The 26,887-nt window shown below is 38.5% G+C and overlaps 1 protein-coding gene across 1 annotated transcript in view; it reads left to right on the top strand.

Annotated features, from left to right (window-relative positions):
* Positions 1–24,940, top strand: part of PRIM2 (DNA primase subunit 2) — a 132,267-nt gene extending 107,327 nt beyond the window's left edge. Inside the window, exons 12-13 of the mRNA XM_050894337.1 lie at positions 18,352–18,420; positions 24,335–24,940. Of these exons, the coding sequence (XP_050750294.1) occupies positions 18,352–18,420; positions 24,335–24,562 (297 nt within the window). The 3' untranslated portion in view covers positions 24,563–24,940. The remainder of the gene's footprint in view (positions 1–18,351; positions 18,421–24,334) is intronic.
* Positions 24,941–26,887: the final 1,947 nt, after the last annotated feature.

Below are 26,887 nucleotides of genomic sequence, written 5' to 3'. Positions count from 1 at the left end.
GAAACCTGCTTTAGGTCCATAGAAAAACCTGCATTAAGTTGTTGTCTTTAGTTCATGTGGAGTGTCACCATTGCTTGTCAGGCATCAACAGTGTTGAACTAGATCATAGAATCATAGAATGGTTTGGGTTGGAAGGGACCTTAAAGATCATCTAGTTCCAACCCCCCTACCATGGGCAGGGACACCTTCCACTAGACCAGGTTGCTCAAAGCCCCATCCAACGTGGCCTTGAACACTTCCAGGGATGGGACATCCACAAATTCTCAGGGCAACCTGTTCCAGTGTCTCACCACCCTCACAGGGAAGAACTTCTTCCTTACATCTAAGCTGAATCTACCCTCTTTCAGTTTAAAGCCATTACCCCTTGTCCTATCACTACATGCCCTTGTAAAAAGTCCCTCTCCAGCTTTCTTGTAGGTCCCTTTTAGGTACTGGAAGGCTGCTATAAGGTCTCCCGAAGCCTTCTCTTCTCCAGGCTGAACAACCCCAGCTCTCTCAGCCTGTCTTCATAGGAGAGGTGCTCCAGCCCTCTGATCGTCTTCACGGCCCTCCTCTGGACCTGCTCCAACAGGTCCATGTCCTTCTTGTGTTGGGGGCCCCAGAGCTGAACACAGTACTCCAGGTGGGGTCTCATGAGAGCGGAGTAGAGGGGTAGAATCACCTCCCTCAACCTGCTGGTCACGCTTCTTTTGATGCAGCCCAGGATACGGTTGGCTTTCTAGGCTGCAAGTGCACATTGCTGTGTCATGTTGAGCTTCTCGTCAACCAACGCCCCCAAGTTCTTCTTCTCAGGGCTGCTCTCAATCCTTTCATCGCCCAGCCTGTATTTGTGCTTGGCAGTTGCCCCAACCCATGTGCAGGACCTTGCACTTGGCCTGGTTGAACTTCATGAGGTTCACACGGGCCCACCTCTTAAGCCTGTCATGGTCCCTCTGGATGGCATCCCTTTCCTCCAGCATGTCGACCACACTGCACACCTTGGTGTCATTGGCAAACTTGCTGAGGGTGCACTCAATCCCACTGTCCATGTTGCCGACAAAGATGTTAAACAGTGCCGGTCCCAGTACTGATCCCTGAGGAATGCCACTCGTCACTGGTCTCCACTTGGACATCGAGCAGTTGACCCCAACTCTTTGAGTGCGACCATCCAGCCAATTCCTTATCCACCGAGTGGTCCATCCGTCAAATCCATGTCTCTCCAATTGAGAGACAAGGATGTCGTGTGGGACAGTGTCAAATGCTTTGCACAAGTCCAGGTAGATGATGTCAGATAGAAAAGAATGTGAAAGTTCCACTTAAAGTAGTCTCCCTTGGAAGGAATAATTAAGATACAAAGTAAAAGAGAATAGTTTTTAAGTGTTCATTGTTCTCTCATAATCATTCTTGACAAGTTCTTGAAATAGACTTTTTCCTAGGAATGTTTTTTCTTTTGTTTTTATTTCTTTTCTCCTGGTTCATATAAATAAGCATTTGACTGTCTTCCATATATCTGACAGGCACTAGAGATACTTTCCTTTGGCTTTTTTCCTTTTTATATGCATCAAAAATTGATGCTGCTGTGAGATTTTTTATCCTGCTAATCATTGGAAAGATTGGTGAGGATTTACTGTTTTAGCTACCTAGCTATGTGTGGGTAGGATTTAGTAGAGGTTATTTCTTCAGTAAATTTGCACAGTAGGGCAGTATCTTTATATTTAACATAGTTCCTTACTTGATGTGAATTGGATTTTAGTTTTTGTGTGTGTGTTTGGTTTTTTTTCCCTTGTAAAGTAGGATTGGGATTCACTAGGAGTGATATTGATAACTTTTCTTATCAAAAGTAACTAAGAAAAACTGTCCCCATCAGTGTCTTCTTTGCCCAGAAATGGACGCTGTGCTATCCACAAATTTTGTGGTGTCAGTTTAAGTGCAGTCAAGGTACAGAGCTCTGCAGTGGCTACTCCTAGTGTTAAACCAAAAGAAACCCAAAACAAAACACCCTCCACCTGAAAACTAATAATAATAAAAAAAAAAATTGGCTGTGGCTAGGTTTTCAGAAATTGATCTTTTGTGTCAGACAGTCTTTGAGATAATCAGTAGGAGAAGAGGAAGAGAATTGGTTCACATCTGTCTCCAAGATCTCATACAGATCTTATTGCTGCCACTCCTCATTGCTACGTTTGTGTGGTCCAATAACATTTGCATGACTAATAACAGTTCAGGATCCTTCAGTCCAGACCGTGGCTTTTTAGAGTCTTCTCCGATGCTGGTGATAGTTGCTGAGTATCAGAAATGTTGTTTTTCCTTTAGCTCAGTGAATGGTTATTAGGTATGGATGGTTTGCCAATCTTTCGAAGCCTCTGATGTAGTTGCTTTTCCAGTGTTTGGGCCTCAAGATTGACATTCACTCAAACCGTACCCTTTGAGTCTGTTAGACCTGTTAACTCCAGATCAAATGAGATCTTCCTTACAACCTGACAGATTCCCATTTTTAATGAATGATTCAGAGCTTGACCTTTCAGCTATGTACTTTAATAAACGGTATGTCTTTCCTGGGGCTCAGGGCCTCTTACACTTGTTCCTTGCTTTGTTCCAAAATTCTTTTGCTGTCTTCAAATGTGACTTTGTTTAGTGTCTTCTCTTGCTCTATATGCTCTAGACAAGCAGGTTGTCACAAAGTGAAAAATTCCCTTCTGTGTTGCCAAAACCAGATCATTTCCCTTCTGTGTTGTCAAAACCAGATCAATGTATGTACCTAAGTGCTTTTTCAGTTCTCTCTGCCTGGTTTATGGTAGAGATAAGTGTGTTGTTCCGGACTGAGGGGACACTCAAGTGGCCACGTGCACAGGACAGCAAACTCAAAAGGAGCAGGCGTTTTACATCAGTTTTCTAGGGCTCTGAGTTGTCTGCAATGAGTGGAAGTCTCACGTCCCCTTAGTGAAAGACAGTGTACAAAGTAGTTGAATCACCAACAAATGTGTGTCATGGTGTCACAGGTGAAACAGTAAATGACAGCCTGTAGTGGATCTGGATGCTGGTTTGTTTTTGGGGTGTGGTGGTTTTTTTTTTTGGGTTTTTTTGTGGTTTTTTTTTTTTTTTTTTTTTTTTTTTTTTTTTTAAGAATCAAGGAGACTAGAACTATGCCCCTGCTTGATTGACTCACACAGTCCCTCACTTGCTCCCCACCCTGGTGGTGTGTTTACTGAGGTCTCAACTTTCCTTCCCAGCAAGGGAATCACTGCTGGTCTGGGAGGACGGGGCAGAAAGTCATGTCAATACCTGCTTTGCAGCTGCTTGCAGTTAACAGTCTCAGGCATTACAGGCTCTGGTCCCAGGGCATTCCCCAGCATTCATCTCCATGCATCTCTGATCTCCAGGATCATCCTCAACTTCCCAGGATCTTCACCCTCATCTTTCTGGGCTCCCAAGCCTCTATTTTGCTTCATCTAAATAGTCTATCCGCAGTTAGTCAGGTTCCTAACTGTTAGTTCTGTGTCATGTCTCTTTATTAATGGGAAGATCAGAACATGTCACTTTTGTTTTGTCCAAATGTTATCAAAATTTACAACCAGCCCATACCAGTTGCAGCTAGCTAGCAGGTCCATGCTTGACAGTTTGAAAATTCAGTTTTGGATGTTTTACAAGCCTCTGTATGATATCTGTGCAAAAGCAACTTGAACCAAGTGTTGTTTGCTTAACTGTTTCCCAGCTTACTCTTGATGGATGACACTGAGGGAGTTATGAGACTCCCTGCAGTGGTAGCAAGTGTCAGATCATGTGAACAGTAGACTTTTGCTTTCAGGTTAGTAGTGATGCATGCTTCTCTGTGGCTAAGGAGTTGCTTTAAGGAATTCAAATGAAAGCTCAAGACTTGCAGTCCCTGTTGAGTGCAAATTACAGCAATCTGAAAATTACATTGAAAGGTAACACACCAGACCTTCTGTGGTGGGTTGACCCTGGCTGGATGCCAGGTGCCCACCAAAGCTGCTCTATCACTCCCCATCCTCAACTGGACAGGGGAGAGAAAATATAACAAAAGGCTCATGCGTTGAGATAAAAGCAGGGAGATCACTCGGCAATTATCATCAGGGGCAGAACAGACTCGACTTGGGGAAATTAGCTTAATTTATTACCAATCAAATCAGAGTAGGATAATGAGAAATAAAACCAAATCTTAAAACACCTTCCTCCCACCCGTCCCTTCTTCCTGGGCTTAACTTTACTCCTGAATTCTCTACCTCCTCCCCGCCCAGCGGCACAGGGGGACGGGGAATGGGGGTTGTGGTCAGTTCATCACACGTTGTCTCTGCCGCTCCTTCCTGCTCAGGAGGAGGACTCCTCACACTCTTCGCCTGCTCCAGCGTGGGGTCCATCCCACAGGAGACAGTCCTCCACAAACTTCTCCAACATGAGTCCTTCCCACGGGCTACAGTTCTTCCGAACTGCTCCAGCGTGGGTCCTTTCCACGGGCTGCAGTCCTTCAGGAACAGACTGCTCCAGCACGGTTCCTTTCCATGGGGTCACAAGTCCTGCCAGCAAACCTGCTTCAGCATGGGCTTCTCTCTCCATGGGTCCATAGGTCCTGCCAGGAGCCTGCTCCAGCACAGGCTTCCCACAGGGTCACAGCCTTCTTTGGGCATCCACCTGCTCTGTTGTGGGGTCCTCCACGGGCTGCAGGTGGATATCTGCTCCACTGTGGACCTCCATGGGCTGCAGGGAGACAGCCTGCCTCACCATGGTCTTCACCACGGGCTGCAGGGGAATCTCTGCTCCGGTGCCTGGAGCACCTCCTCCCCCTCCTTCTTCCCTGACCTTGGTGTCTGCAGAGTCGTTCCTCTCCCATGTTCTCACTCCTCTCTCCAGCTGCAGTTGCGCAGGTTTTTTTCCCCCTTCTTAAATATGCTATCCCAGAGGCGCTACCACCGTCGCTGATGGGCTTGGCCTTGGCCAGCGGCGGGTCCATCTTGGAGCCAGCTGGCATTGGCTCCATCGGACATAGGGGAAGCTTCTAGCAGCTTCTCACAGAAGCCACGCCTGTAATCCCCCTGCTACCAAAACCTTGCCACGCAAACCCAATACACCTTCTGTTCCTGAACCAATTCATCCTTTTAGCCCTCCCTGCTTACAGCAGATATCACTACCAAGTTCTGTATCAGCAAAATAAAATACTACAAGATCTGTGAAAGTAATGCACTGAGCAGTGAAACCAAACATATATATGAGTACATAGACTTACACATTTAATGGATTGCAAGCAGTGTGGAATGGTATCGTAGAAGTCACCTTTTATGAATGGGGCACTCCAAAATTGAACTGTCCATCTTGGAATCTAACAAGAAGTGCTAGCATTTCTGTTCCTGGGATGGACAGGTTGTGGGACTGCTGTCAGCTTCCCTAATTGGGAAGGCTATTCTGTGCTTTTCCTCTGATACTTCTCTTCAGCAAGAATGCTCCTGCTGCAAAAAAATATCCAAGACAGTTTGGTATCAGGCTACTTCACTGTGGAATCCCAGGATTCGATCACTGTGCCGAGACCTTCTAATTCTAGAATCTGTTCAAGTTTGCTGTCCAAATCCCAATCCTGTTTGAACTACCTCATGTCTGACTTTAAAAAATAGATTATTCCCGCTTATTTCTTACGAGGGTGTCTTTGATTAACATCAGGAAACATTCTACTGGGCATAACTTGTGGCCTGGGGTACTGCTTTTTTACTTGGTGTATGTCAAGGTTACTGTCCTCCTAGTAGGTGATTTTTACCTATAATTTATAGTAATTTACTGGACTTGAGAAGACACGACTTTCTGAACTGACTCAGCCAACAACTGGCTACATAGAAATCCTTCACCGTCAGACATAAATGTTTGTTTTTATTGTTTTTTTTCCAGAGGTTTAGCTATGGCATTTCCTCTGTGAGAACCCGGTCTCCCAGCAGCGTCTCAACTTAGCCATTCATTATTTTTTTGAACTAACGGGCACTTGCTTCCTTTTTTGCCTTTCTAGGAATATGACCTTCAGCTGACAGTAGTTGCAACAGAACAGTAGAATTTTTTTTTTAAATTCACCAATTCTATCCATTTTGAGATAATATTAATCCTTAAAATGAACTGTAGGTTTTTGCTTATAGTGGTGTCTAAATTTTAGGAGATTAATCTTTGGTTTTTTAGTAATATATTTTTCACCTGAACTAAATGTTTTCAGGGCTACAGATTACTTATATGCTATAAGCATAAGGCATGCCTCTTTTCAAGAATGTGCGAATATCTATACCCAGGACATCTCTTGGGTGGATGGTTTCTGCCCTAAAATTTTTCCTATGTTTATATGACAATGTGTGAATCTGTTACGTAGCCATCATCACGGAAACAAATAAGATTTTTAAAAGACATCTTCATGCTAGGTCTCAAGGAGCATATCTGTGCACAAGGCCATCATCTTCAGAGCTCACACCTACAGTTCTGTTCATGTGCTCACCAAGTGTTTTGTTCTTATTGACACTTCTGTACAGTCCTGCAGTTTTTGTTGAACTAGATACTCCAGGGCACTCTTCTGAGCAAATGGTATTTGTGAGAGGAGTACATCATGCTTCTTTCTTCAGGTGAGCAGTAATAAATGTTTCTATCCTAAGCTAGGAAGTTCACTTTAAAGGGTTGAAAGGTCAACAATTTCTGTTCCCTGCTGATACTAAATTCTCATTCTGAAACAGAGGTTGTCTGGAAACTCATCAGGCCTTCCAGAAGCATCAGTCAGGATGTTGATGCTGTCCTGGCCAGAGGGGCTGGAGAAGCCATGGGAGCTCAGGCAATGCACAAAGGATTTTACCTTGGTGGCTACTTTGTACCCAAAATGAAACAGAGCTGGTGTCTTAACCTTAATTTGTGCAAATGTGAAGACAGATATTAAAGTCTGAGTTTGATGGAGACTTAGCACATGTCTTTATCAGCAGTGCCTGGAGGCTTGCGTTTCCTGCTTGGGGGACTCTTACTTTTCATAGCTGTCGGTTGAACCCTTACTACCTCCAGTTCATATGCAGTGATCTGGATGAGAACTGTTACTGTTGGAGGGTGTTTCCATTTGTTCACAACATTTTTTAGGATTGTATTCGGTCTAGCTGCGATGGAGTTAATTTTCCCCAAAGCAGCCCTCATAGTGCTGTGCTCTGTATTGGTAGCTAGAAAGGTGTTGATAACACACCAGTGTTTTGGCTACTGCTGAGCAGTGCTCCCACAGCATCAAGGCTGTCTCTCCAACATTGCCGTCCCCCACCAGTAGGCTTTGGGTGGGCAAGATCTTGGGAGGGGACAGATCCCGGACAGCTGACCCAAACTGACCAAAGGGATATTCCATACCATATGATGACTGCTCAGTATAAAAGCTAGGGGGAGGAGGAGGAAGGGAGGGCATTCGTTCGTTTACGTTTGTCTTCCGGAGCAACCACTACACATACTGAAACCCTGCTTCCCGCGAAGTGGCCGAACATCGCCTGCTGATGGGAAGTAGAGAATAAATTTTTTTTATTTTTTGGCTCAGCAGTAGCCAAAACACTGGTGTGTTATCAGCATCGTTCTAGCTACCAATACAGGGCGCAGCACTATGAGGGCTGCTATGGGGAAAATTAACTCCATCTCAGCTAGACCCAATACAAATATTCATCAAGGTCCTGCTGACAAACTAATGTTGAGGACTTTGTGGGTTTTTTTGCTGATGAGAGTCCCAGGGGTTGTCATAGGACAATGCTCTTTTGATGGTTTATGTGTTTCCCTTCAATGATCTTTGTGCTATCTATCAGCACAAAAACCATGGCTTATTCCTGAATGTATTGTGTTCATCAAGGGGATGCAGACTCCTGAGTGGTGGTTTATCTTCCATGAAGTTAGTTCATAGAGCTTTAGACCATCAGAAGATTTGGATTTGTAGTACATTAGCAACCACATACATCATTCTTTTTCCTAGTTCTCCCATAACTTTCACAGGTTATCTCAGGAGGTCCTTGAATCATGAAGTCCAGGCCACTGTCTTAGTTGATTTCAAGTTGATTGGCAATTGCTTCAGGTGGGTTTGGTTGTTTCAGGAAAAAACTGCAAGCAGCAGCCCATTGGTTTGGATGCATTTCCCTTGCTGTGTTTGGTGTTTGTGCCATCTGTTTCTATGAGTTCTTTCCAAATCACCTGTGCTCTGCCTTGATTTCAGTTCTGGTTCCAGGCTTTCCCTGCCTGTCCATTCAGAACCTGAGACCTTTGCCTGTTCCTGCAGTTTATTGTTAGGACTTTGATCAAGTGCTTCAGTTGTCCTTGAGGCTCTCTTTTTTCCAGTGTAGATGGTAGTTGGTTCTCTGTGGTAAACTACATTCTTCTCTGGTCAAGGGTTTGGTTTTTTTTCAACAGCAAGAGTGTATACTTCAGTCTGACACTGTCAGAATATGTCTATTAATGTTATTTTCAATCTTTTTCAGTGTTTTTATCTTGCTTATTGTGGGATATTTCTTGGATTTGAAAAATGTGGAGTTTTTCTTTAGCTTCTCAAGTACTGGCCTTCTCTGCTCAAAATTTTTAATTTATCAGACCTGTCCATTTTTATGTGAATGATGCACAGTTTTCCAAACGTTTATTTTGGATTTAGCGATGTAGTCATGAATTGGTCCCCCACTGGGATTTTAATCTGTTGTTTTAGAGTACTCACATGTCTTCCCTTCAAGCCCCTGAACAAGCTACTTTCTTGTTTATGAAGCTTGTTCCTCATGGCTATTATATGAGCCAGAATGTGGGCTAGTGTCTAGCCCATATGGTTGTGTTTTTACCCAAGATGGTTAGTTTTCCAGTGCTGTTCTCAGTCTTCTGTTTCTAGGGCTGTCCTTCATACTCTTGAGATAAGGAGTACACCGTTTCCTTTTAGGTTCAGAAGACCAGGAAGTTTCTGAGTTTTTTTTTCATACAGATAAAGCATTTGACTGGTCTGTGGTGGAAACAAACCCCATCCTCACAGTACTTTTCCAAAGGGCGCTCTGTGCGCAAGCTAGGTGTGGAAAAGGAAAGCTGGGATGATGGTGCAGAGCAAATACTGGCAGACCTCACATGACTTCCGTAGTCAGTCTGAGCATTGGAGTGTTTTCATTGTAGTCATTTTGTAGTACAGTCAGTAATGAAAAAAGTGATCAAAACATTTGAATATGTGAATCTGCTTGCTGTGAAGTATCTAGATCCAGCCTGCTGTTCCAGTCCAGATTTTCTGAGGCTGTATCTTGTCTGAGATTTTATCTGCTAAAGTCATCTTCTCAAGGTAATATAGCAGATGACTTCCAGGTCTTGCCTAGTTATTATATAGCCTGAAGCAGAAAGAATTAATCCTGATGTTTATTCCAAGAGCTGAATTATTTAACTTGTATTTATTTCACATTTTCCTTAGGTTAGGCTATTTCTTTATTTGTGATAGTAGCTTTTTTTGTTAGTTTTAAAAATGTTTCTTGGAGAAGTAATATGGTTAGCTGAGCATCTAATGTGTGAATGTGTGATTGTATAGCATTTGAGTTCATAGTATATTTTGGATCACGTTTCATTTCTGTCTTTGGTATACTGCTAATCAGGTAAAATCTTTATGAAACCAGGTTTGACAATAGCTAGTCAATTTGAAGAATATAAAGATTAAAGCATATGTTAAGATAAATACATCTGTTGTGATGCTGTACTAAATGCACTGTAATGTGTTGCCTACACATCTCAAATAGAAAAATAGATATGATAGGCTTTGAATTAGAGTTATTTCAAAATATCTATTGTTTGTTTCTGAAAGCTTTCATGGAGAAATTACCTTTTTCTCAGTTCACACCTATCACAATAGCAAAATCAAAAGGTAGTAAAAATTTCTGGTTTTACAGTCAGGAGAAACAGAGGGTCTAGACTCATCCTTTTTGCTTTTGCTTTTGTAATTGGAGCAAAAGCATTTCTTTAGGGAAAAATGCTTATGTAAATGAACAGTAGATAACTTCAGAAGAAAGAATGTTCTTTCTAGTGGAATTGTTCTCTTAATTTAAAAAGCTGCTTTTTTCCATAATTGGATTAAATTAAAGGTTTTGATTGAGTCGTTGAACTTTGGCCAATGTTCTCTAAGAAATTTAGTGTTTTGGGGATTGGAGAGTCTTCACAGAGATGGAAATAAATAAGCCAATCTGTGCCTAGGCCTCTGATACGGCTGTATGTTTCCATGAATTAAAAAAACCCAACAAAACACCAAGCAAAAAACTCCCAAACCAGGAAGAAACCCCCCAAAACCCACCACAGTGGAAAAAAAACCCCACACTCTCCCTTCTGATGATCTAATATTAGAAAAGTTTCAGATCATTGCTGGCTGTAAGAATAGTTTCCCTTGCAGCTAAAGAATTTTGCCTTAACATCAGTCATCTTCATGGTAGTGCTTTTGTAAGTTCTAATTAAATAAGAGTAAGTACTGTTTAAATAAGAGATCTTTTATTAAGTGATTAAATAAGAGATCTTTTATTAAGTCAGTAATTATTGTGGAAACAGAAACAAAAATACAAGAACAATTGATATTCATGATATAGACAAAATTTGTGTGATACCCATTTTATTATTACAGTGAAATTTGGTACATCAAAGTTCCTTAAAATTTCTTTCAGCAATTCCAATTTTAAGTCTTGTCTTTTTTGACTTGGGGCTATAATAAATATTTAATTGATGAAGATATCATATGGCATTTCATATTTATTAATTTACCTCTTTTCATCAAATTCACATTTTTACTTAGAACACAGATTTTGTGAGCTTTTACTGGGGAGGGAATCCCACCACAAATTAACTAGTTAAAACTCAAATCGTAAAACAGGATACCCTTACACATTTGCTGCCAAGAATTTTTTAGGCCTTGAATCCAGAAACTGTACATCATTCAGATTTCTCAACTGGTGGCTAAGACCCCTTGTTCACTATCCAAAATCTCTCAGATAGTTATTGTCTTTAGTACATAAAAACCTGTAAATGCTTTAAAATTATTAAATCTTTCAAAGTGGACAGTGTAAAAGTCTCAAAAGTAAGATTATTCAAGGAAACTTCATAGTGAAAATAAATCTTTGTGGCACTCTGGTGTAGATTTGTGTGCTGAAAGTTTCCATGTATTTTCTATAGATGGGGAACATTTATTGATAGGAGACAGCATTCAGCCATTTCATTATTCTGAGAATGATAGTTGTGTGTTAGGAGTGTGTCTTGCCCATTTTATCTGAGATAATACTTTCTCTGACTTACTCTATAGACCCTGTATTTTGACACTACACTTCTATGGTTTCTCAGCTAAAATGTGTGCCTTGTTTAATTGTCTTGTATTTGGTTTATTTTTCAAGCATGAACATGCTGATTGATTTCACTGGGACTGCTTTTGCATATAAGCTGAATGAATACAATTACAAATTTAATGAGCCCATACTAAGCCTTCTTTTCTCGTATTAAAACTCCCACCTGACTTTTTTAGTATGTGTTTATTGGTGCTGTGGTGTTACTATTACTGACACCATCAACAGGTAGAATACTGTAGAGTATTAACATGATGTGGCTTAACATCTTAAGATGACTGATGACAACATGACATAGCTTAAAACTAATTATTTTAAAAATTTGAATTACAGTATTTCAGACAACTAAATTTTCCCAATTTTCAGTTTATTGCTGATAAGTGGAAACCAGTATTAGAAATAAGAAGTTATATCTGGCTGTTGTCAGATGAGATTATAATGTTAAAAAGGCTGTGTGCGATTAAATGAGAGTGGACTGTTCAAAAATCTGATTTAAGTACTGGTAAGAAAAAAGTATAAGTGTGACTAGTGACTGGTGAAGGGCTTGTGACAGTAAAACAAAAGAACAGCATAGGAAAAGAAAACTTGAGAGAATGTAACACATGCAGAAACACGGTGACAAGCACAGCTAACCTGTTTGATAATAAAAAAACTATAAGAATACAGAAGACTTTTAGAGTATGTGCACAGATTTTATTATACATAGAACACAGTTGAAAGTACATGAGGTAGATGGCTGAGCTAGAAAATATATTTCTTAAAGTTTGGTTTTGATATTCTAACCACCAAAAGGACATAATAAAAATGTATAGTCAGGTGCTATTGAGACTGTTTATTATTGAATCACAGAGTGGTTGAGGTTGGAGGGTGCCTCTGGAGATTATCTTGTCCAATGCCCCTGCTCAAGAAGGGTCATCTAGAGCTGGGTGCCCAGGACTGTGTCCAGACAGTTTTTGACTGTCTTCAAGGATGGAGACTCTACAATCTCTCTGGGCAACCTGTGCCAGTGGTCAGTCAAATGTGCCTGTTAGAACAAAAAATATGAGAAGTAGAGTTAAAATGCGTATTTTTTTCCTGTTGTTAAAGAGATGAATGGCATTAATTTCAGTGTGTCCAATTTAGAAGTATTTAAATTCATTAGTAAAATCTTAGACTTCAGTTCCATAAGCAGTTAATTAGCCTAAATGGGCCCTGCTGGTGTGGAAGGCAGTTCTACTCCGTTCATCCTTGCCTGCTGAGTTTCCATTCCTTTCCTTATGCTGGCCTTATGAGTACATGGTAAAATATATTAAAAAAATTATCCAACTATAGGCTTACCTGGAAGGGGAGGAGGAATGAGGTTCATTTTCAGATGGCAGGAATGGGTGGACAGAATTAGGGGCTGTGTCTTCACACTTCAGCAGCTTTAATTTATGGTGTATTAAATTACTAATAAAATTTTTATTTAGAAGAGAAAGAAGGAAAAAAGCACACAAAAAAAGTCAAAGGGGTAAACACACAGTTCAGGATGAGAAAACAGAAAAGCAAAGAATGACTATATGAAATAAAAATGTTTCAGCTCATTGTTCTTGAAACTGTTATGTTGCAAACTTAAAATGTACATGAAGCAAATACTTCAATTATTTTATTTTGTAACTTTTTTTTATTATGAAGTATTTCAGATGTTTGCTTTCATACTTGGTAACAGTCCAGGCTTTGACTCAGCATTGCAGTAGGGGAATGTGGGTTATCTATGATTTCTAAAACTAGGCATGACTGTCTTTTAAAATAGGTGGCTGTAAACTCATGCAGGATTTGTCAGTTAAGTGAAAATATGTCACTGAAAAATAGCCAAAAAATTTCTAATCATAAAATGTACATTTTTATAGTGTTATTTTAAAACTATGTGAAACAGAGAAGTGGAATAATCAGGTGCATTAACCCTTCTTGCATTTGATGTTCACACCATTGACTTTCAGCAGATGACTGTATAAAGCATTGAAAAATAGCCCACAACCAAGCAAATAAAACCAACTAGCATTAGAGCTGTTTCCTTTTAAAATTATTAACTCAGTTTAAATTAACGTCTGTCTGCATTTAATAAACTGCTCAGGGGTTGCTGCAGCAAATATGGGCACATATTGACATATTATTTTCAATCAGATAGTCACTTACTCTTTTGTTAAGTATTTAATGAGTTTCTTACCGACACACATGAAATAAGAACTTCACACTAGAAAACCTATACATTAAAAATGGAGGAAAAAATACAGTTATTTTTAAGAGACATTAATAAAATACCTTCTTCTGGATCATGACTGCCCCTTTCTTTTACTTTTATAAAGTGTGCTAGAATACAATTAGGTTTTGTTGTTTGACAGTTGTGATGCAAATTGCAGGGGAGAAATTGATCTGTTATGGTGCCCTAAGTATTACCATGTGCAATCCTGAACACTGTGTGATCAAGTACTCTTCACTACAAAAGACAAGTCAAAGAGTATAAAAGGAAAAGGAGCTCTAGCAAAGCTGTAACAATGATCTTCTAGCCTGTAAGCAAGTCCCTAAGGGAAAACAGCTTAAATCTGAGAAAATTGTGCTATACATGCATACATTATAAACATGAAACCTTCAAAATCAGTTTAAAATATAAAGAAAATATCTGAAAGCAGCAAAAAAGACAGATGGCTGTACTGACCAGGAAGCAAAGGGCAGTGGGGAGTCCTGGGGCAGGAATTAGTGCTGAGATGGTCACAAACTGGCCTGAAAGAGAAGAAAACTGGAATTTGTTCAGATACGCTCCAGCAGTTGCACCCAGTCATATCTTCACTCACCTTTGAAATAAAAAGACAGTTAGAAATGAGTCATACTTAACTGAATCTACAGTAGAAAGATTTTAATTTTGAAAATATAAGTTAATTCTGCAATTTTCAAATAAAACTAACTTTGAGTAAGTGAAAATAACAATGGATAATTACAGAGCCCAAACTGTCCTGCTATGCAACATCTTAGCTTTGAATGCCGAGGATCTATAAAGCAGGTGGCTGCATACAGCTGCCAAACATCATCTTAACCTCATTAGTAGTCAGTGAAGCAACATCAGAAAAGCAAGTTGCAGATGGCAGCGAAAGAAAAGGCATGTAAGAACTAACAAATAGAGTCCTTGAGTATGTACCTTTACTTGCAAAATAAAGCAATGTAGTGTAAATGACTTAATATATGTAGAGGCAAAAGATTGTGGCTGTGAATTAAGGTAGCTTTGAGTGGAGGTCTGTTTCTGGGTAACACTAGTGAAAAACAGCTGCAAGCTTGCTTTCATTATGTGCACAAATATAGTAGGAAAGATAATATTTATTATGAATGATAATTCTGTTTTATTTAAATAAAGGATTGTTAGTTTCTCTCACACAGAGGACTTCTTTCTAGCTGGGCTACATTCTATTGCACTTTTTAACCTTTTTTTTGTTTCTTCTCTTAGCAACTTGTTCACTGTTAAAGCCAGTTAATGTACTAAACATGTTCTTCTTTAGATATGTTTAATGTGCCCCTTATTCCTCAACCCTATCATATATGCAGAAGGTGAACCTGGTCCCACATGATGTGGCCGGTTTAAACTTAGGTATGTGCTAAATATCAGGCTCATCATTTGGCTGCCTTCTGGCTGCCTCTCAGAATGAGCAGGAGCTGAATTATAAGTGCTTTTTTCTGAATAAGTCACAAATGTTGGTCTGTCTTTTCTACTCAACCACAAATTTTAATCAACATGTAGGAATTTTATAGCTTTGTCATCTCTACTTGTCAAATTTGGCTGAAATTGGCCAACCAGTCAAAGTTGGGGAGAGGGTAAAGGAGCAGGAGTAAAATGATGACTACCAGTGTGTCCTGGTTTCGGCTGGGACAGAGTTAATTTTCTTCCTAGTAGCTGGTATAGTGCTGTGTTTTGGATTTAGTAGGAAAATAATGTTGATAACACACTGATGTTTTTAGTTGTTGCTAACTAGTGTTTATACTAAGTCAAGGATTTTTCAGCTTCTCATGCCCAGCCAGCAAGAAGGCTGGAGGGGCACAAGAAGTTGGGAGGGGACACAGCCAGGACAGCTGACCCAAACTGGCCAAAGGGATATTCCATACCATATGACGTCATGCCCAGTGTATAAACTGGGGGGAGTTGGCCGGGAGGGGCGGATTGCAGCTCGGAAACTAACTGGGCGTTGGTTGGCGAGTGGTGAGCAATTGCATTGTGCATCACTTGTTTTGTATAGTCTTAATTCTTTTAGTATTATTATTGTCATATTATTATTATTATTTTTCCTTTCTTTCTATCCTATTAAACTGTCTTTATCTCAACCCACGAGGTGGGTTGGGTTTTTTTTTTTTTCCCGATTCTCTCCCGCATCCCACTGGGTGGGGGAGTAAGCGAGCAGCTGCATGGTGCTTAGTTGCCAGCTGGCATTAAACCATGACACAGTGCAATCATGTACATTAATAAATTTAACAAACTAGATGAAAGTGTCTGGTCTGTTCTGGTGTGCATCTTTTCTATGGAGCACTCTATCAATGTCAGGAAAAGAAGTGGCATGAAGACCTAGTTACCAAACTTCACTGGAGAATGCTGGTAGAGGTTCCTCTAACAGCTGTTCTCCAAGATGTATGTCTTCATAGTAGTACAGCAGAAAAATCTGTGTGTTGACCTAATAGCAGCCTCTGAGAGTTCTGAGGAGGAGTCTCAAGGGAGTGGGACAGTAGTTCCTTGGTGAAACAGCAGTGTGGCTGGGCAATAAAGATTAAGCTGCTGCAAAATAACATGGTTGCTCTTTAAGAATTTAAAGTCCCTCAAGGCCAGCTCTGATAACATGACCATTATAGCTTTCATATGTCAGCAGCATCGATTCAATGAAGTCTTCTCTACCTTAAAGGTGGGTCAAGATTTTCACAAGGATGGGTCAAGGGCTTAAATGGGCTTGGTTTCAGAATAGTTTGCTCAGAATAATCTCTTACAAAACTGGAATTTATTTGTGTGTCCCTTTATTCTGTCATCATCTGTGCTGTGTCAGTCAGTGATCCCTCTTCTGATATGTGTCACTTGAAGTTACCATTTTTCCGCTGTTACCGTTGTCAGAGAGGACAACAGCAGCTTGATCTCGCATCCGGTGAATCATTGTAAATTAGTGAATCAAAAGCTAGCTTTGATAATCCTTGTCTTTTCCACTTTTCAGGATAGTTGGATAACGGCATCATTGATACAAAAAGCAGCTATAACTGTGGTCTGCGATTCAAAAGTTAAACTGCAGAATGACTACCAGCCTTTTAACTGATCAGCTTTTTCAAAAAGTTCTCTTCAATTACAAGAGAACCTTGATGCTTTTAAACTTTTGGGGTTTATACTCAGAATTTGTCCATACTTAAGTTTTTGTTTGCTCACTTAAGGTTCTGAGACTTAAAATTTACTTTCACCTGAATTTAGAGAACTTTTTATTTATATAATTTTTATTAGATGTAATCTTGATTAAATGAAGAATTATTCTGAGAAAACCTGAAGTATTTATGAACTGGATTAAATTAGTTGACTTATTTCAGGTGGAAAATTCAGGTTAGAAAAGTCTGAATGCTACAGAACATTATGAATGTTTCTTTCAACTAGCAGACACAGGTCTTCTGATCATTACTCCAAATTGTGTGAAAAATGCTTTTTAAAAAAGGACATGCATACAATGTGGTTAGCATTTACTTAAAAATAGAGATAGCTCTTTTGCATGGCATAGATTTTATTGTGAGGAACAAACAGGAAAACATAAGGCAATATGTAATTGAAGTGTTTAGAATAAATGAGTTTTCTTTAATCCTTAACTACTTAATGTGACACTAATTTTTTCAGTCAATTTCAAAGGAGGGAGGAGGTAAAAAAAAAAAGCATGTACACAGATAGTGCCAGATTTCAGACTTCATTGCCTAGGTGGCCTTGGCCTTGATCTTTTACAGAAGATTTAACAGGAGGTGGCAAGAGGGATAGAAATGTAATCAGTTGGGCTATTACAGAGAAACAATGCGGCTAAGTACTTTCTTGGCAGTGTGTTGCTGTTTTTATCCATTCAGCAAATGTAATTTATTTATACATCTGTCAATAAATACAAGGCAGCATCCAATAATGAGTACAGCAGGGATTTAAGCTGGAGTGTATTGCTGTGTTTGACACAAAGGTCAACCTTGGGAAAGGGGCTTGAAATTAACATTTCTTGAAAACTATTTTTCCTTCCACTGAGGCTATCTCTTAATTCCAGCTATTTTCTCTGATAAGCAGAGAGAGCATACATTTTGATTACATAAAGGAGCGAGGAGGTGATGAAACTTTAAAAGATTTCAACCGGCATTGCATTCTGGTGATAAGAATGGGACTTTATGCAGCACAAAAGAGATTACCTGAAGTAGAATTGGGAAGCAAATTGTATTTACAAAAGATGGCATGATTTTCCTAATAGGTGTTCAAAACAGGCTATTCACTCACATATTCTGCTGAGCTTGACTAGAAATAACTTCATTTCAAAAAGGACAAATCTGATTGAAGGTAAAAGCATTCCCCTCTCACAGATACTTGTCTAAAGGATTTGCATTAAATTTTCTTGATGGGAGCACAGTAGTTTATTCTGCATCTGCATGAACTGGTAATGTGGAAAATAAAAATACAAATTGTGTCCTTGATTGCTTCATGCTTCAACCACTTGAATTACTAGATTTATGTCTGCAATTATGGAAGAGATGTTGCAATATGATAGTTTGACAATAACTGTCACAATTACATTACCAAAATATAGATTCAACTTATTCTTGAAGTTTAGAGTATTGAAATTACATTTTAAGGACCAGGTGTATCTTCCTGTGGTTTTATCTTGTTTTTAATGTAGCCAGGGTATTTTTAAAGAACTATAGTATGTCTAAATGTTATCAGTTATTAGTAGGATACACAGATGTGAAAGATGTCTTGTGCTGCAAAGTTCCATGAGGTATTATACAAGGCTGTTGTGAAATACCTTGTCATGGTAAGTATAAACAAGATGTACATGTGCTACTTCTGAGTCCTTTATGTTTTTCTCTCTCTGTATAGATCCTGGAATTGGTGAAGGGCATGCATTACCAGCTGGCCTGTCAGAAGTACTTTGAGTTGACACATGATGTAAGTAGCTACAGATTTTTTTTTTACTCTATAATCACTGTCTTTGTCTTGAGGAACACCTTGGAAATCATGCATGAAGTCCAGAGACTACTTGCAGTTTTCACATCCATCATTAGCTGTCTTGCCTTGTTAGTTTTCATTTCAATAATTTCAAATATTCTTTTGTAATTTTCTGCCTTTATGTATTGATGTTATTAATACCCTGAACATTACAAGATGTAGTAAAAGGTTATGCTTTCTTCCTGAAAATGTCAATATTGTTGAATTTTATCTATTTCAAGCCATTTAACTTTTTCAGTATCCTGTTTTTAATCAAATTTGTTTTTTAACCTGTTATGCAAGTTTGATATTTTGAGATATACCTTAAAAATAAACAAAAAGGATCTAAAAAGTGTAATTAAAACTCTAATCTCCCAGCACATACATAGTTAATATTGTTAATTTTCACTTGATATTTTTTCACTTTTTTAGTCATGTGGTTAGTTTTTGAATCAAGATGAACATTCTCAGAGCTTTCCCATTTGCTTAATCATAGGCAAAATTAAAGTAAGATCCTCCACAAAATTGTAAGATAGCCAATGACCACAGTCCATCTCCTATGTGATTTCTTGATTCAAAGAACCAGCTTTTGCATTGGTTCAAGATTCCTTGTCATCAAGAAAAAACAATGAAGTACAGCCCTTCTTATACCTTTGTTCTCTCCACAACTCAAAAAATGGAAACATCCCTTTCAAACAGCAGACTATGGAACAGCCTTGCTAAAGATATGGATGAGGATTAGATGACCCACCCAGAGACATTTACCACTGACTTTTTTGTTCTTACTGGTTTTCACATTTGATTTAAATCGAACTGTTTGTCTCCCCAAATTTCCAGCAATCATATATGTGAATGTATAGCAAAGGTATACTCTGAACCCATATCCAGTGTTGTTTTGGCAGCTATAATTTGAGAGGAACGCTTTGTCTTTCAGTCTTAGAAAATGATAAAACAGGTCTAATAATCTGGAAGGAAATTCAAAATTATGTACAATTTGAAATTTAGGTAACACTTGCGCTGTGTAAGGCTAAGTCAGTAGAAACAGTATTTTCCCAAGATGACTATAAGACCCCAAGGTCAACATTCACCAAAGGATAAATCAACACAGCGCTGAAGATCTGTTGCATTTTAGGAAATCTGTCTTTCCATTCTTTTGTGGCAAATTCCAGAAGAGCATTATTTTTTTCAGTCTTGTGGTAATATAAATATCTGTCTTTGCTGCTTGCACTAAGAATAATCTTTTTGCTTTGCTGTTGATAAGTCTCTTGCTTCAGTGAGAGAAAGCAGAAAGGCACTTTCTGTAGTTTGAGTGGCACATGCTTGTGAGGACTTTTTTTTTTTTTTTTTTTTTTTTTTTTTTTTTTTTTTTTTTTTTTTTAGAGAATTTAGCTGCTAAACTTGTTACCAGCCTGCTCGGAATGATTTTTATGTCCTATAGCTATGTAATATCTTTGTTCATGGAGTGGACACCTAATCAATCGAACCCTTGCTTTCTTGTATATGACTAGCAGAGCTTTTCAGTGAAAGAAATTTCTGAAGAATCAATCAGCATAACATTGATTGTTATTGTTTCCTTCACATAGGTGAACAATCTTGAGTAAAACTTTCCTAGGAATAATGGACTGGTTCACATGGAGAATTTAATCTTCAATTATGTAAAAATTTTATTGAGAAAGTGTTTGATATACTTTCGGCAGAGCTGTTAGTGTTACCTGTAATTCTTGAAAGTTACAGTGCATATGTGGGTTGATCTACTATGAATGACGTTGTAGTAGAGACTTGCTTAAGATTATAATATTTGTTAGGTTCATGGGGTCAATTGCACACTATGTCTACTTAAGGGCCCTCTTTGCATTTCCTCCCCATCATCACCTCTCAAGTTTCTATTGCACCTTATACTCATGCTGGCAGCAGCTTTGCTGTTGGCTTCAGTAGCCTAGTGCTTGGCACTAAGACTGCACTGGACTAGAGTGAGAATGTTTAGAACTACTTTTCTGAGGGGAGGTGTCTTTGCACCTCAGTGCTGCTGGTTCAAATAGCACAGGTTACCTAAAAGCTGCTTCTCTGCAGATTCAGTGTAAACTGGGCTTATTAACTTTAATGCTATACCTCTCCTGAACCTTTGTTTCACTATTTCACAACCACAGAACAAAAGCAACCATCATTTGTGAGGTCCAGCGCATTGTCTTCAGGCAGGAACTAATGTGTTAAGGAAATGCACATGTATGCAATTTTGCTAAGTCTTTCAATAAGTGTGGGAAAGGAAAGCAGTACATATAGTGCATGAATGGTTTTCACGTGTTTTTCATGTTCTGGGATATTTTAATAAGAATCATAAGCCATACGGAAAGCATCATAACTATTTGAAGTTCTAATATTTGTACTTGAGTTCATAATAAGCTATTTCATGTTGATTATCCCTTTTAGATAAGTTTTTATTTTGTACTAAAGTGAGAACACAAGGCAACTTACGTAAAGTGGAAATGAGACGCCCTGAAAATGTAAGCAGTGTAACTCTAACCCAAAGTAAATAGTCATAGCAATGAGGAATTCCTTTCATGGTCACAATAGCGGCAAGATTTTATTTTACTGCAGTTGATAGAATTGGATGGCAACTCAAAATAGAGAAACGTATTTGCAGACCAGACAGTTCAGAAGTCTTGGCTACATAGAGGCATTCAAGTAAAAGAGATTGATGATATCAGCTATGAACTGCTAGTAGGTTAAATTAATGTTCTTGTAACAGGTTGCCTGTAGAAATAATTAGTGTTTTGAAATCTGATTGTGTATAAATCTACTGTTTTAAGAGCCTGAGCATTATGAATAAATAAGAAAGCCTAACTGGCTAATGCCTGTGTTACTAAGTTATATTCCAAAGGAACTAATGATGTAATGTTGTTTGCGTGAATATTGCTATATTAGTTACTTGTTACAGTTACAGCTGTAACGGCCTATTATTTATATATTAATATTTATCTCTAAACATTTTATTCTTGCGTACTGATATTTTACAATCCTTGTGTATTTTTAAGAGGTAAATGAAATCTGACACATAGCAAACTTTCTGGTACAGAAGAATCACTTTTGAATAGCTTATTTTAAAACATATACAAAACCCATTTTTCTTAGTTCTTTGTGATCAAATTGCAAGAACACTGGACTTTTTTTTTTTTTTTTTTTAAAAGGGATGTGATTAATTGATAACATTTACTGTAGGACCATGATTGCTCCACATGTTTCTTCTGTAATATCAGCTATAACATTATCAGCTGTCATTTTAAAAGTTCTTGGTTAAAACCCAAAGATACTATAGCTACAAAATGGTTACTTCAAGGTTTTCAAAACAATATTTGCTATAGCAGAAATGCAAAACTAGAGTTTGTATGAAGGCCAGTATATGCAAAATGTGTTGAATCCAAAAAAAGTCTTGTGTTAGTATCACCTACTAGATGGAATAAACTGTTCTGTCCGAAGTGACAGGCCTTTTCACTTGGATCAATACATGTTATAAGCTTGAATTTTTGACTGCACAGAAAATACATTTTTCTTTGGGCATAGTGGATTCCAGATGGATTTGCAGGTGTGAATGGATAAAGCTGTTAGAGAAATCTAGTTCCTCTATTTCTGGCAGTAAGTTTCAGGTAACTTACAGCTAAGTTAGTGATGCAGCTTTTAAAATTGATATGCTTTGACCTGTATTACCTAAGAGCATTGTAAAACTTACATAAAGTAACATAAGCAGTCTAACATAAAAAAGCCAGGAAATTTGTTTTAGCTTCACCTCCATTTTTGTGGTCAAATTTCTTGTGTATTTCCAGCCAGAGCAGAATATTTTTATTCAGAGAACCTTGTTGAAAATTATACAGAACAAAATTGTTTATGTATCACTATATCACAAATGAAGATGATGATGAACAAAACTTCCCGTTTCTCTCTTCAGGCTCTCAAAAAAAGGTGCTAAAAGTAATGGGCAGAATTCTTTTAATTAAAATAGGGTACATGGAGTCATACTACAATTTTAACTAAGAACCTGTAAATAGCTTTTAGCCAGATATTGTCAATCACCTCTGAAAACATGGTTGTAGGCTCCATTCGTAGAATGAGCTGCTTCTACAGCTTATTGCAATTTGTTGGCGAGAGAAGAGTTTAGAACAAAATTAAGAGTTACAAAGTGAATCTTAAATTGATCTGAATAAAACTGAGATTTTTAAGGTTAAAAAAAATAGAACTAATTAAGAGCTTCTGTAGGAAAGCCAGCTTTTCTCTGTATCACTTCTTTTTAAGCCTTTTTGGTGTAAAGAAGTAATTTAGTTCCCTCATAACAGAAAATTGGAGCATGGATGAAAGCTGGCTGGATGAAACTCATCCAGATAAGACTGAAATGAAATTCAGTGGTGGCTTCAGACTTCTTTTTTTTACTTTGTGTCTTTTATTTTGAGTGCCAAATTAGTGTGCTAGACCTGTCACTTATATTTAAGATTTTTCAAGCAAGGTCACTTGCTACAGTTGCTAATGTCTTTTTTGTGTCTGAATTAGATTTTGTTGTACATGTTGCCATTTTCTGATGGAGCTAAGCTAGGCGGTGGGAATGCATTGAGTCAGGGTTCCATTTAAAACGCACATTGATTCTCTGCTTTATGATTTTTTACAAGTGGCTGAAATTTGAACTGATGGTTTTTGGCATATTAAATCAGCCACAGTATATGTCCTCATGAGACGCTGTGTGTGTGCGAAGTTGCTTGATATGCTTGAATTAGCCCCACCCTTCTGGGAAAAAGGGAAGATAGTGAGAGCAGAAAATTACCACTATATGGCTCTTAGTCTGCCTTGGTTTCTTGTATCCCAGGTTTGGGAAGTTTTCCAACATTTTTTAAAAGTAGTATTTTTCTCAAAATGTTCTTAGTATTCACATGAACTGATGGGCAGATAAAAGGTGCAGATCGCCTGAATATGAGGTGGAAGCACCTTTTAAAGTAAGCATTTCCAACTTCTAAGCCCCTGAAAAGAGATACAAAGGTTATAACTGAGATCTGTGGTGAATATGTTGGTACAGCTTACTTTTAAAACTGAAAGCTTTGTTGATTTGAAATATTTGATGAGCATTAATTGAATGTTCATTTATCAAATAATTACAGAGCTGAAAGAATGTGCCTGCTAAGTAGAAAGGAGTGATAAAAATATGCTGCACCTTCTGCTAGTTTTATGTGTTCTTTTCCACTGAAGACTAAATGTTCTTTGGTATTGGTTGTGCATCTAGTTTCAGGATGCTGATCTCGGCACTGATGGAGCAGGGATAAGCTTGATCTATTGGGCTTCTGTCTTAGCCTACTGGCTTGTAAATATTGCATTTGTGGCTACTGGAGAAAACAGGGCAAGAGATGAACCTACCCATTTCCATTCACAGTTTCACGCTGATACTTAAGATCTAGATCTATGTTGTGCAGTTATGACAACTTTTAGTAGTATTCTCTACTGCCGTTTGCATTCTAGACTTGTCTCCGTCCCTCTTTTGGGTAGGGAAATGCTGTTTTAAGGTGTAGGTTCAATTGTCCTACATCAGTAAAGGTACGCCATTTTCCTTATATTGTTTTATACATTTTGGGATGTTATTTTTCTTTACTACAGCAAAGACAGTGTGAAATATTGTTTGAATACGCCAGAGCAGTTGTTTTGTTTCTAAGATGAAGGAAGAAATTTTTTGATGAAAGTAAATCTGTGTCATGCTATTATTTACTGGAATAGTATTTACAAACTGACACCTTTTTCTTCAACAAAATTGGAACTTATTAAATTGCTAATTAATTTCTTCTTGAATGTGAAAAAGATGACTTTTTGAAATAAATACAACTCAGTGTTCCTTTCCTTTTATGTGCAGGTTGATGACATTGGGTTTTCCTTGAATCATCCTAATCAGTATTTTACAGAGAGTCAAAGGCTATTAAGTGGTGGTAGAGAACTGAAGAAGGAACCAAGTAATTCAGGAAACTCTCAACAAAAAAGTAATAATCAGGAAAGCAGGAATTCGAATTCTACTCCCACCTCTTCAAATACAACAGCTGATGCAGAACTGGAGGGACTGGAGGCATACTTCACTGAAGACTAAGCAGCTGTGTTATTTGGTTTGTTTGTTTTGTTTTGTTTTGTTTTTTTCTTTCTTTCATTCTTTCCCTTCTCTAGCTGGATTTGTCCCTATACTAAGAAGTACACACTTCACTATCTGGAAGACACAGGCATTTAGTGCTTTGAATAGGCTGAAGAAAAGAAAGATAGATACTGAAGCTGTAATTGCATCCAGTACTTATTCTCACTGCTTTAGGATACTGTTTTATATGGCATGCTGAAGGATAGGAAATGAAAGTTTCTTCCCAATTATTAGGTGATTTTTGCCTAACTTACCTTTTTTGGTTTTCTTCAAAATGTTTAAATATTTTTATCCCATTTTGTGGTCACTTTTATATGTTTCTTCTTAATAAATAAATTGCAAAGCAAAAGTTTTTGTTATTTTCTTTTTAGCTGTATTTGGATGGTAATTATGTAGGAGTTCTTATGATCAAAATTACCCTCTGGAGGAGTCTGTCTGTCTCTCTTCTACATGAAGAGCTGAGGGAAATCAGCTTCCTAATTTGTGTACCTTGACACTAAATTTAGAGAGCTGGTTTTGGTGCTTGAAATAGAACATAAGCAGAGTTTAGACACCTGTATGTAAAAAGGTAATCCAAAAAGCTGATGCTCTACTAACTGACTCATCCTGAAGAAGCTAAAAACTTATTAGTCTATATTCCTCTTAAAGTTTCCTCAATGTCTGAGCATGGCTGGAGCCTCCTGTGTCCTGCTAAGCTAAACAGCCATCTGAATGCAGCTTTGGGTCACCTAAGTTCTACCCATTCTCCTAAAGCCCAAGTCACTTAACACACGAACGGCATTCAATCGAGCAGCGGCCACCGTGCGGTAGGTGGAAGCTCTAAGTAGAGCTGGTATTTTATATCATTCTGTTAGAGTATTCTCCTGGGGATTTGAATTTTATTTTTTTCTGATGCCTAAGGAGCTTCAAGATAACATTACCCCCTCCCTGGAGAGTGACCTGGCTACTGGTATAGCCCTGTAACTACATAAACACAGTATTGTCATTGCTAGTTAACTTGTAGTAACTCTGCAAGGCCTTAGCATGAAGACTCACTGAGCTTGATTTTTCTGGGCTTATCTTGCCCTCCCCAAAGCTTTGTTTCAGCCATAACAGCAGCTGTCAAATGACAGCCTAGCGTTGTACAATTGCGTGGCGTACTGCCTATGTTTATAATGATTTTGATATATTTCTGTAGCTAATGGCTAGTAAGTAATAAGTAGTTATTTTGTGTAGAATGAATTAATCTATGATCTTAGGTGCCAGAGGCCCCATGGATATAAACAAATTGTCCATGGCCAACTGCGCATCCTTAAAGAAATACAATGTAAAGAGTTGTGCAAAACAAGTTTTTAGGGATAAGAGAAGAAAGAACAAATATGCAACATGAGTAAACCACACTTATATATAATTATTTGGCTGTAATGTGGAACTGCCAGACCAATGAAGAAAGAATGGCGAGTAGAATGTTTTGGGAAATGCGTAATATTACACCAGGTGGACTCTAGAGAGAAGAAAGAACAATCCCCACTATCAGCATCCTACTATTCCTGATGAACAACCCTGACCATGTGCTGTTGATCCCAGGATCCCAAGGGGCAGTGGAAAGGTGTGTGCAACACTAGAGAAAGGGATAGATACAAGGGAGTGTGTAGGTATGTAACATTTGCTAGTTGTATTATGTTAGAGGTTTTCTTTTCTCTGCAATAATTGACTGTTTTAGACTATTAACATTGTGTCTGAACTAAAGACTATTTGATTACTGTTAAGATTTTGGGCTAACTGTAAATCTTTGGTTTCTCATATGTAGAGTGTTCCTTTAAGGGCACATAACTCGCATGGGGCTAGTGCAACACCAGGCTTTAAAAATAAAACATGTCATTTGTTGTTAGAAGAGGATCTGCCAGGATTCACTGTTCCTTTTCTCTTCCTTGATTTATTCCTTAATTTATTTAGGGACTGCTTTGTGTAAACTACCAAACCTCTTACTCCTTTGGATATCGTATGTTCAAAGGAGTTGTAGTAATCCACCCTGAGCAAAGGCTCTGCACCTGGATCCTGCAGGGCAGTGGTTGTTCTGGGCCCAAGAAGCAAGAAGTTTCCAACAGCCATGGGCTTGGTTTCTCCTGTTGGTTAAGCTCCTGGCAGCACCCCACCTGATGTGTGGAAGTCCACTGGTTGTATTAGATGCTTAAGAAACTTGACCTCTGGGTTTTGAAGTGTCCTTGCAAGTGGTAACTGTCCTCTAATTTTGTGTTACTGAATACCTGAATTGGAGGTGCCTTAGAGGACATCGTGGATCCTTTT

The sequence above is a fragment of the Gymnogyps californianus genome, chromosome 3 (genome assembly GCF_018139145.2).
Source record: "Gymnogyps californianus isolate 813 chromosome 3, ASM1813914v2, whole genome shotgun sequence".
Classification (NCBI taxonomy): Eukaryota; Metazoa; Chordata; class Aves; order Accipitriformes; family Cathartidae; genus Gymnogyps; species Gymnogyps californianus.
Note: the sequence above shows the minus strand (reverse complement) of the source record. Positions and strands in the feature narration are given on the sequence as shown.